The sequence below is a fragment of the Micromesistius poutassou genome (assembly GCF_964030765.1).
Source record: "Micromesistius poutassou genome assembly, chromosome: 5".
Taxonomy (NCBI): Eukaryota; Metazoa; Chordata; class Actinopteri; order Gadiformes; family Gadidae; genus Micromesistius; species Micromesistius poutassou.
This window is the reverse complement of record NC_140275.1, coordinates 16,553,174-16,564,829: the sequence shown is the minus strand read 5'-3', so window position 1 is coordinate 16,564,829 and position 11,656 is coordinate 16,553,174. Positions and strand designations below refer to the sequence as shown.

At 42.7% G+C, this 11,656-nt stretch overlaps 1 protein-coding gene across 4 annotated transcripts in view; it reads left to right on the top strand.

The window, feature by feature from the left end:
• The first annotated feature begins 1,009 nt into the window (after window positions 1-1,009).
• Window positions 1,010-11,656, top strand: part of dock8 (dedicator of cytokinesis 8) — a 49,820-nt gene continuing 39,173 nt past the window's right edge. For 3 of the 4 annotated variants that reach the window (XM_084468276.1, XM_084468277.1, XM_084468275.1), the window contains exons 1-3: window positions 1,010-1,193; window positions 7,386-7,485; window positions 10,973-11,148. In XM_084468276.1, the coding sequence (XP_084324402.1) occupies window positions 1,141-1,193; window positions 7,386-7,485; window positions 10,973-11,148 (329 nt within the window). In that variant the 5' untranslated portion in view covers window positions 1,010-1,140. Of the gene's footprint in view, window positions 1,194-7,385; window positions 7,486-9,039; window positions 9,098-10,972; window positions 11,149-11,656 lie in introns of those variants that run through there. The other variant, XM_084468278.1, reaches the window with a different exon arrangement.

The following is an 11,656-nucleotide window of genomic DNA, read 5'->3' as shown; positions in this document are numbered from 1 at the left end:
TACAAGATACAAAACAACTTATCAGAGTTAGGGCTCAGAGAGTCGGTTAAGCATGGGCCGGGTTCATGACATACTGCTCATTGTACATTGGACAGAATGCTATCCCAAAATGCTTTAAAAATTCTTCTGCCCACAGTATTTTCTAATAAAATCCACTCCAAATCCCACCTGGTTGCATAACTTTTTCATAACTTTTCTGTTTTGTGTGGTTAGTTTAATACACTCAACAGCCTGGGCCACCTCAATTAAAACTCCCAAAATACATTGTCACTATATTAACACGATATACAAATTCACATTACTATATTATAATACAATAGTATATTACGCTATATTATACAACATGATATCCATAATGTTCCTGTATTATTTACAACGCTTCATCCTAATTGTTGGAGGGCCCATGTCATCGGCACTCCCTATCTATACCCAGGTGGTGGCGGTAGACTACCATTTAAGTTGGCTACAGTCTAACAGCTTTGTCTTTGTTTTCTTTGCAACTTTATAGCGTAATTTTATTTAAGTACTATTTTCAACTGGTAGCTCAATATCCCTGGCTGCTTTAGACAACTAGTCCACCAAAAAATAATAATCAAGTCAAAGCAAAAGCGGTGCACAGGGCAACATTTTCTCTTTAGCCTATTTATCATCTAATCAACACGCTACGAAAAAAACACGATATATACTGCACGTGCTTTCTGCATCGCACAGCCGTTGCACCTGCTCCAACTTAACTCATTGTGTTTAATCATCAATTACATATCCGTTTATAAATGTTTAATGGGAGGACTTCAGCCTATAGGCCTCTATACATTCATCGATCCATTATTACAGTAATAATACAAGAGACAGACGATGCTCTAGCAGTTTCCCGGAGGATTCATCAGAACGGAGAAAGAGGCGTGTATGTATTGTGAGCGCGTGTCCGACCCGTCTCATCCCCTCCCACACCGCCGCCGGGTGTCTGTTACTTCTTTGGGATGGTTCAAATCAAATGCGGAAGTTTACACCCAGAACGCTGCCTACCACCACCGCGAAAATGTGGATTGCATGACATTTGTGCAGTGTCCAGACCCGTGTGTTCGTGAGTACCCGTTAAAAACGCTCAGGACCGCGCCGCCGAGCTGGAGTTAAACTTTCATGGCTTCCCTCGTGAGCTCGGACCGACGGGCTTTCGCTCTAAAAATCAACAGGTAACACTCTTTTGTCATGGGACACGTTGTTCAAAGTGCCTTTGCGGTCTCTAAAAGGGTTTGGAGGGAGCTGTCAAGAGAGTTGTAGTAAGACATTAAAAGCAGGCTGGCACACGTTGGGAATGTTAATGTTATCCAAATATCTAACTGTTATTACTTTCTTGTTTGGGTCAACATTGGGGGGACAACAACGTGTGTATTTACTATTTGTAGGCTATTCGTTCTGTGTTTTACTACTTTTTCCCCAAAGATGAAGTTAATTTGACAGATGTTTTGTTTTTACCTTGCCATGTGAGTAAGTGACTGGACGTGTGGTAAACATTGTAACTTCAGTAGCACCATGTCTACCATAACCCATTCAATACGTCAACAACGCGCTGTCGTTGCACAATGCTTAGCGGTTCTACGTTAAGCGGACTTTATACGTTGTTTTCCTTTCATTTCTGCTTCGTGAGAAATTGATTGTTTCTATTTATATAGTTTGAAATCATGATGACCATTTCCTTTTCTGTGTGTGTGTGTGTGTGTGTGTGTGTGTGTGTGTGTGTGTGTGTGTGTGTGTGTGTGTGTGTGTGTGTGTGCTCCATATATCAGAAATGAATGAGAGCGGGATATGAGTGTAGTTCCTGCTGTGTTACTAACCAGGTGTGGAGGAAGTAATGCACATGGGAGTCCATTGTGTGTCATGCTTGTGTTGTACACTTCATTGAGACACATGCTACTTGCAGCCATGCAATGTATAGTAATCCTTCTCACGGGCAGCTGTAGTGGCCCACGTTGTAATACATGACTAATGTAACACACACTGGGGCTTGCACTTGCTTCAATAATTTTAAAGTTATAAAGTTCTGTTGATAATTTGGTTTGTCACATGGAAGGGCAGTCATGGAACTAAATGAATCATGTGAATGCTCCTACTACCAGTAACCATACCGGCTTGTTATGATTGACATATTTCAAGACCGCTTCTCTTGCCAGCTGAGCTACAGTGATGGTAAAGGAGCTCCCCTATGAATCCTGTGTGTGTGTGTGTGTGTGTGCATGTGCGTGTGTGTGTGTGTGTGTGTGTGTGTGTGTGTGGTTACACTCACTATCTGCAGTTCCTCTCTATATCTGTAGAACGTGTGGGGGAAATCCTGTTCTCTTTTTCTTCTGTACCTAGCTGTTTCACTTCCGTTTTTTTCATGATGACCGTTTTGAATCAGGAAATGACTGTTGCTTCATGACTCCAGACTCAGTGATACTCAAAACACAACCCACCCCATTCTCCTCACGGAAGATGGGAGTTCAGTGGAGCCACAGGGCAGCAGGTGCTGAGGACAGCTGTTGACAGGGGGGCCTCTTTCGCTCAATACTGTCTTAATGGCTCCGGCTCGTAAGGTATTACATTGCATGCTGCCGATTTCCTCGGCACTTGAGATAATGACATCTGTTAACCCTCTTGGGTGTTAGCAAACACCCTGATGGAGGGGCCGGTTGTCGGGTGATAGAGGAAGAGGACTAAGGGCATCCTTGTTAAACATAAGCCTCTGAGTCGGGGCTTCCAGCTTCACGAGGGCCAGGATAGTCCGGTGGGAGTGGAAAGGTCCAGGGTGTGCACCCTAATGTCCACAGCCTCACCTGTAGACCTACCTGAGCTGGTACGCCTCATCCGCTACTTGCACATCCATGACAACATAGCTGATTCTAATGTAATTGAATGTGAATTACACACTAGAACAGTGTATATTCACAGTAAACTACCTAGTTCCTCCTTTTTAGTGCAGGGAACTAAATCCCCCCACGACAGACAGAAAGAAAGACACAGGAAGTTGAGCACAGACAGCGCTGATGATAACAGTCTTCAGGAGTTGGATAGTGTCATACAGATCCAGTGGGTCTGCCTACCTCATGTCTTGTCCACCACCGCCTACTTTCTAGTTTCCTGTGTTGTTGTTGTCTCAGATTAGGGAAGAGATCTAAGCAGTGGTTCAAGCGAAAGAGGACACACTCTCAGCTCCTATTTCAGAGGAGAAAACAAACGCATATTAGGAGGCTTCATGATAGGGAAATTCGTCTTTGTCATTATGAGATGTAAATGACATATGCCCCAACACATTTGCACAACCGCCATCACTTTTGTTAAAATTAATACTCACTGCAGGCAGTTAAAAATCATTTGAATAAATCCCGGCCTCCCGCTCAAGCCACTAAGGGTGGTTAGGTATGTGGAGAAATAGACACTGCAATCAAATTCTTAATCAGAAGGCTGTATGCCGTGAACTATGTACGTATAGTGCATTTTCAGGTAAAACATCTTCAACAGTAAGGCAACCAGTGACTAAGTGACAATGCTCTGGGGAAACGTTTAACCAAAACAAATTTATTTACCTGTCCTCTGCAGTCTTGTATCAGAAGATGGAGGGCAGTAACAGTTGGTCACTATGGTAATCCTTCTTCGCGTGGGGAGAAGCACAGGCTTGATGATGATGATGATGATAGGGCAGAGTCCTGGGTGGGAGTCAGCATGACTATGCCTAGGATAAATATAGGTTGTCCACGTCGGGATTACACCTTATGTCTGTTTGGTGGGCCCAACTGTACACGGTTGACATTGAACATTAGTGATACTGCAAGTCTAATACTATAAAGAAGTGCTGGGGAATGGATTCCGGGAATGCTTACACGTGCAGACCTTGCACAAACACAGCATGTGCTAGCCTGCCATTGGAGGCCTGACAAGCCTAGAATACCTCGATTATAGAGTCCTGGAACACAAACAATAATCTTTCCCTATTACCCCTTATTTGTTGTGGGCTTTCAACACAAATCCCAATACAAAAAAAAACAACACATTCCTGTTGTGGTATCTAATGCTTTTTTGCTGGTGACTGAATGTGAATGTTTTGGTGAATAGTAATGCGGTTTTGTATTGTGTTTGTGTGAATAATCAGAAAGCATTCACTAGGCCTCAGAGTACCAATCAGCTGACCTATTTTGGAGGGAGGTCATGGAGCAGTGCATTGTACATTGTAATTAAGTGATTACGGAAAGGTTTGGGCTAACTAGGGATATGAAATGTCTGACTCCTTTTCTTTTAGCCTTGCTTACCTAACCCTACAACCAGTTTTATTTATTTTTGGGAGGAGGTGGTAATCCTCATCCTTAATAATCTTAATGAAGATAATGACAAGAAAGCTAGCAATTGTTATCAGTTGGATCCAAAGCCAAGTGCTCCCAGACGCCATCTGCGGAGGGAAACACCTTTGTGTCTTGCAAGTCTCAAAGATTATTTTGATCCGGCAGTTGAGGAACCATTTTTGGTCAAATGTAAAATAGTCTTCGTAAAGGTAAAATGTAAAAAGTGCTTTGACATTTTATTGTAAATGGAGATGCGTCATAGTTGTACACATTACAGCCCACATATTTTTCAAATATCATGGTTGATTTCTTCTGATTGTAGATTCTGATTAGAGTGAGCTGGGGTCTGGCTAAGTCAGCATCCGTAACCTGTTATGGGCTTCAAGTAAGAACTAAAAAATAAATAAATAAAAGGGGAATAAAAAGAAACAAATGCTTTCTTCAATCCTGTCCTGGGCGGATTTCCGACCCTGACCTTTTAGTTAAATTGTTCCTTCAGGAAACCTTGACGGAGCCAAAGCCTCTGACGCCCGCTCGGCATCGCACAATGCATCTCTTTGGGATCATGCGCCCGATCCAGATCGCCATGGTGAACCACATGGTTGGTGATATGATATTTTAGTGGCAAAGGCTCTGGTTCTGCAACCTACATTGTTTGAGAAGTCCAACCCCCGACCTGCTTCTTGAAGCTAGGGTAGGCAGGAGGAACCAGCCAGAGTAAGCTCGATTTTGAAAGAATCCAACTGAAAAAATCCAGACTCTCCCTTCAGGCCAAAGCCACTCCCCCAATAAACATGACTAGCGTGCTAGCTTTAGCGATACGTCTGCCTAGACTTATGAAAGACTCACAATGAGTGCACGGGCAGAGTGTGCACAGCTAGTTGACTAGGTAGGTAGGCCGACTGGTAGGCCATCCAATAATTTAATTCAGGTTTAAGGAAATGATTGGAAAGGCTTATTATTGTAACAGCCACAGATACCACATTTTGATTTATTAATTGGTGCTGGATGTAAAGTGTGAAAAAATGTGAAAAAAAAAGAAAAGCGAACTACCATTGCTTTAATGATATGTATCTGAATTTACTATAAGTCGTTTTGGGTGGAAAGGAAACAACTTGCCTAAAGTCAGTACTAAAATGGTAAATAGTAAATTGGGGACCGTGTGTGTTGGACTAGTTGTGGAGGTGGTTGTATTTGCAGCACTCTGGATTAATTCAGGATTTTTAAACATTCTCATGACCTTTTTCTATTGTTTCTCAATTAAGAGTGGTTAACTTCAGAGGTTTTCAGGTTTTCACAGATAGTCATAGTCTTGTCAATAGTGTGAGGGAAACAAACTGCTCATATGTTTCCCTCACAAGACCAGCTGTGTTCCTGTATTAGAAGGGAGGCTAAGACAGACAGCGGCCCTGAGGAGAACGGTAGATGTTGTCTGTCTTGACAAGCTGCTTGTCAACCAGTGCTAAAATAATGCCTGCTTGGCTCTGCTGACAAGAGCTGATCACTGTTTTTCCCACCTAGTTTCTTTGTGTGTGTGTGTGTGTGTGTGTGTGTGTGTGTGCTGTGTGTGTGTGTGTGTGTGTGTGTGTGTGTGTGTGTGTGTGTGTGTGTGTGTGTGTGTGTGTGTGTGTGTCCTTTCCTAATGGTTTTAAAGGGGGCATATGTCGGTGAAGTGGATTGACCCACACAGTACAGGTTTGTTCATAATTGGGTGAAAGTTGATAATGGACCCTTGCATAATAACTATCCTATTTTTGAATGTGACTAAACATACATGCATTGCATATATGAACAAGAATATGTACGGTGAAAGTGAGCATGCTGTTTATAAAAAAAAGAAGGAATTACTAACTCCATTGGGATTAATGGCAACATGGTTGGACTTTGATCTTGGAGTATATTTGCACAAGTCTCCTTTCATGGTCCCGCCGTAGTGTTGCCATGTTCAGTGGATTTACAGGGATGAGGGGGTTTTGCTATGGCGTGCTGTCAGTGTAACGGTTTCAGTGGTTAAAAAAAGTATCTCACTACTGTACTTGCTAATTATAAGCATTTTCCCCACACAATTGTACATGCGTTTGCCAGCCGTTTCTGCGCATTGGACAACGTTGACAAGTTAACATTCTTTAATTGCTAATTCGTTTTGACAACCAACGAATGGAAGCAAGCCACAGAACAATGGCCCTGGGTCCTACATCATGTGGGCTGGGTTGGGAATGTGACCCATTTGAGAAAGACCCTTGATGCCCTCCAACTTCACAATATGCGGACACACACACACACACACACACACACACACACACACACACACACACACACACACACACACACACACACACACACACACACACACACACACACACACACACACACACACACACAAGCCCAACCAGATGATGACAGCGAAGACCACAGACAAACTATCAAATGTTATTTATTTTACATCATTGTTACAGAATACGTAAGGCCGTCACTGTGTTGGGTTTGGTAAGCTTCAAATGATTCAGGACATTCATCGAATAAATATCACTTTTCACTTTTTAATATGCCAAGAACTTTGGGCCACTCTATTCTGGCTACTGACTGTTATGCTGACACACACACGCAGACCAGATTACCATGCACTTGAATGGGGCGTGTATCTTTGCATGTGTCTTACTTTAGTGTCATGACAGATTTTCTGCCTGGCATGGCCTTTGATTCAGGACACAGCGTGTTGGTGTCACTGCTTGTACAGCTGGTGTGCTACAGTTGTATTTTCTCTAGAGGATAAACAATAGTTTGGATCACAATCACACACACACACACACACACACACACACACACACACACACACACACACACACACACACACACACACACACACACACACACACACGATGCATAATAGATGTAATGTATTTATTTATTCCTGCATTAGCGTGTACTGTAGGAACCTGATAAAATACTTTGGCATGTATGTAGTCATTGTGTGGTGTAAATGATGTAAAGGATTTATCTGGTGGGAATAATCAACGTCTTCTGATCATAATACCCTGCATGCGCGTGTGAACGTCCTTGGTCTGGTTCCAGGTACTCTTCTGCGGAGATCAGACGGAACTTTGGTGGGGCCCAAGGCGCGCATAACAGCAGAAGAAACTCCAACACCTCAGGCTCAGTATGCTTCACTGTGGTGAGTAATAACATCTTAATAACCCCAGGTTGGGAATCCATGTCTCAATGTAGACTGTTCAATGTCTTTTCTCACCTCAGTCAACACAGCCTGTGTTGACTAAGGTAAGTCTCTCCATTCGGCTCGTATATGTATCGGGGGCTCACTATTGAAAGTGAGGTCATGTCTAGTAGTAGCGTGGAGGCCAAGCCTTTGGCAGTTGCCAATTCACTACTCCTATTTGGTTGCTTCATTTTGAGTTAAATTCAAGAGGGAGGCTCCATAGCCATCTGTGGAGAAGGGAGGATCCTTCTTCTTTAAGATCTGCACACGGCCTCAAAATGAGGCCCTTAAGGGTCAGACCTGAAGTGACGTTTATTTAGTTGTACTTTGTATTTTGTTGCTGGCATTCTATTTGGTTCTTGTATTTGTGGGGCCCAGAGAAGGCTTAGTAGTGGTTCCTGCTCTCTGGAGGAAGTGACTGGAATAACGCAGTAATCCTTCGGGAGGGATTTGCTGCTGCTGCAACGCGCTCAGTGCTACCATGACACCCGTCTGTCAATCTCTCCTCTGCTGCTCTATCTTAACAACCTCCTACTTATATTAATCTGTCGCTTTCTCTCTCGCCGTCTCCCTGTCTGCCTGTCTGTCTGTCTGCCTGTCTGTCTGTTGGCCTTATACAGCTTTCCCGTTTTTTTCTCTCTTCCCCTCCTCTAGTTCTGCTAATCCCTCTCCGTTGGGCTGTAAATCTGTGTGTGTATGACTAATTGAGTTGCAGGCCAGTGATGTTTCAACCAGTCAGAGTCCGTGCTCTGGTCAGCTGACGGTGGAGGCCTGTCCATTCCTCTGCATGTTGCGCGGCCCGGTTAATCTCTAATCTCTGCTGGGGCTTGGTGATTGATGAGTTTGCAGATAGGGGTCTCAGTAACATGGTGGTAGTTTAGGCAAGCAAGTTATTTAATACGCCTGGATGTAGATTTACATGCAGGAGGTGGGGTTTAGCACTTTAATCTCTTGAAGGATATTTTTTGACACTGAGTCAATATCGAGCAGATGTGCCCAGAACAGCTATGTGCTGTTGCAGTGTTGATTATCATAATAAACCGCACTTTGTGGATGCAAAGATGTATATTGAGGATTGCTGATTTGTCAGAGATTAATACATGGATAGATTAGAGTGTGTGTGTGTGTGTGTGTGTGCGCGCATAAGCATGCATGTCTGTCTGTAGCGTGTGCAGTTTCGGTTCCTGCCTGTTGCAAATGCCAGTTGATGGAGGTGAGGTCACTTCCTCCCATCTCTTGTGGTTTCCGCACCTCGACTTGCCTCACTGCATGGAAGTTTGCACCATTATCTCAAACACAGCATTGCATAATCTGAAATGGCTTTTTATGAAGTCAAAATCTGAAAGTCTGAATAGGCAATGGACATCTCTCATCATTGGTGTAACTAATCAAGTCAGCTGTCAAATTTGCCCCCTGAGTTTACAATAGCTCCAACTAGCTATGACACTAGCCTGTGAGTGAGTGTGACGTCATGTGGAGTAAGCATGTATGTTCGCATATCCGGATAGCGCCATTTTCTGCACTTCTGTTTTTCAACGTTCGTTAAAGAAGTTGTTCACTTTTAAGCAGGGTAAGTCATTTTTGTAGCACACAACTGACAGAGATGATGCTTTAGACCAGAAGGTATGCATTTGGATATTATTATAATATTGCTCACAACTTTTGTTATGCATGTTGTCCAACTAAGCTTGTGTATTTTGTTGGGCGTGATGATTAGAAATCAAAATTTGTATGTTTGAAAGAATTTCGTAGTAATCTTGAAATAGCTGGATGCATGGCTTGTTAAATTGGCAATTGTTTAGTTTCTTCTGATACCAACATACTAAAAAGAGACAAAATGGATCTTAGCATGCGGATTCTGTAGACTGTAGACTGCTTGTATTATTGTCTGGAGGATGAGTTGGGCTTCTCTTCAAAGAGCAGCGTTTGTCTCACACAGACATGCATAGATTTGCATTAATTTGGTTCTGTTAACCCGCACTCTCAGCAGAGGGGGAAGAGGCCATTATTGGAAGTAGAGAATGGGATTTTGGGGATTAGGTTTTTGTGTAGTTAGTGTTTGCTAACTATTTAACTGTAGGGAATGTGTTGCAATTTCCTCTTGAGTTGAGTAGGAAATACCAGCCCTGAGGCATCGAATGTTTGGCTTAAACATGTTGGAGAGCAAAATTTTGTTGATAGTCTGTAAACCTCATCGACTTCTTCTTCTTCGTTTTTATTTTATATCAGTGTCTGCCTTTCCGTCTGTCCATATTTATAATAGCCTCATAAACTGTGCAGACTGTTGGGCTCTAGATGCACCATGAAAACACTTTGTATTAAAAACCATTGGCACTATGTTCAATATTTGAACAGAAAAACAATATTATGTTCATGTAAAAATTTTTTTTTACAATATTGTGAGAAGATTGTTTGTTGTCTCATTGAGTTTTATAGTCCTGATTTGCAGATTTGTTTCACATAGTGTGCATCCAATTTCATTTACTTTCATATGCCCTTTCAAGCAAATGTTTAAGCAGGACTTCTGTGTTAACTATTTATGTGTAAAGTTATGAGAAAGTCATCTGGTGTCTTATTACCTTATGACCTGCTTTCTGTCATTATACATTATTAAATCATCACGCAGGTGCATACCTATGCCATTGTGGAAGTGGTTGGTAAGATACTTTCTGGTTTAAGGACAAGTACGGTTTTAATCCCCACGCTGGTGGCTCGGATGTATTAGAAGAGGTTCTCTGTGAAGGTGTGTTACTGCTAACTGTACTGTCTAAATATATCTCTTCATCAGAAGTGTTGATACAAGTTCTATTTTTGATCCATTTTCTATTCATATACTCTTATACGCTTTGGTGCTCTTGTCCCTTGACAGGCATTACTGGGGTATTACATAACAGCCATGATTCAACTTGTTCTGTACCTCCTACCTTCTTGTTATTTCGCTTCTTGTCCACCTTTCTATGCACTATTTGAGTGGCTCAGATAGGCCTCTACAAACTCCCTTAAGTAAACCTGAGCTTTTCATGCATGATTGATCTATTGCACTCTTTGCCTTTTAGGTTATTATAATTTCTTTCTATTGACCCCCTCAAACATACAGTTCAAAGTTGTATTTGTGCTACACTCAGTACATGAGAATGCTTTATGTCAGGGTGGTAACGGTATACTGATATAGCCTAATAATTAAATTACTAGAAGACGAAAAGTAAAATACAATTAATGATTTACTAAAGTCTCCCTCTCTCTCCCTCTATCTACCTCTCACTGTATCTCCCTTCTCTCTCCCTGTCCCTCCCTTCCTCTCGCTATCTTTCTCTGTCTGTCCCTTCCTCTCTCCCTTTCTTCATCGCTGTCTATATCTCTCTCTCCCTGTGTCCCTCTCTGTCTCTGTGTCTTTCTCTGTCTCATTGTCTCTCTCTCTCTCGGTCTCCCTGTGTCCCTCTCCCAGCCCCAGTCGTACGAGGCGGTGGAGCCCCTAGACCTGGAGGAGTTCCTCATGTCCCAGCTGCAGAGCGGAGACCAGGCCCTGATGCAGGAGCTGGGGGACTTCCCCAACGATGACCTGCAGGTGGAGCAGGTGGAGAAGCAGTGTCGCACCGTCCGACACTCGGTGCCTGAGGACGGGTGGGTCACCGGTTCCCTGATCCAACAATAATGGAGGTGTCACAGATCTGACTGTGTCATGTGACAACCGGAACAGGAAGGAAAATGCAACCAAAATACAACACAGTACTGTTTAGCCTTTATACTTATACAGAGCAGTTAGCACCAATGAGTCATAATGGGATTTTCTTTCCAAGGCCTTGGATGAATCAGGAGCCCAAGTATGAGTGAGATATGAATGTCATATGAAATTGAAGCAAGGGTGTAGTTTTTCTCCTCTCCAATGTCAAGAAACCAGTTAATTGTCCCCACCCTAAATTGCAACCAAGCTGGAAATGAAGTTATAGGCACATAGTGTTAAAATAAACAAAATTGTCTTTCTCCTCCTTCAAAACTATACTACTTATCCGCCTAGTCGGTAATTATTAAATCCAAGAATTTCATCTGCAACAGCCAGGCAACCACTTCCTGAAATGTTTGTTAAACCAAAGCTATGCCCTTGATTGAGCTCCATTTGAAAGCCCAGGAG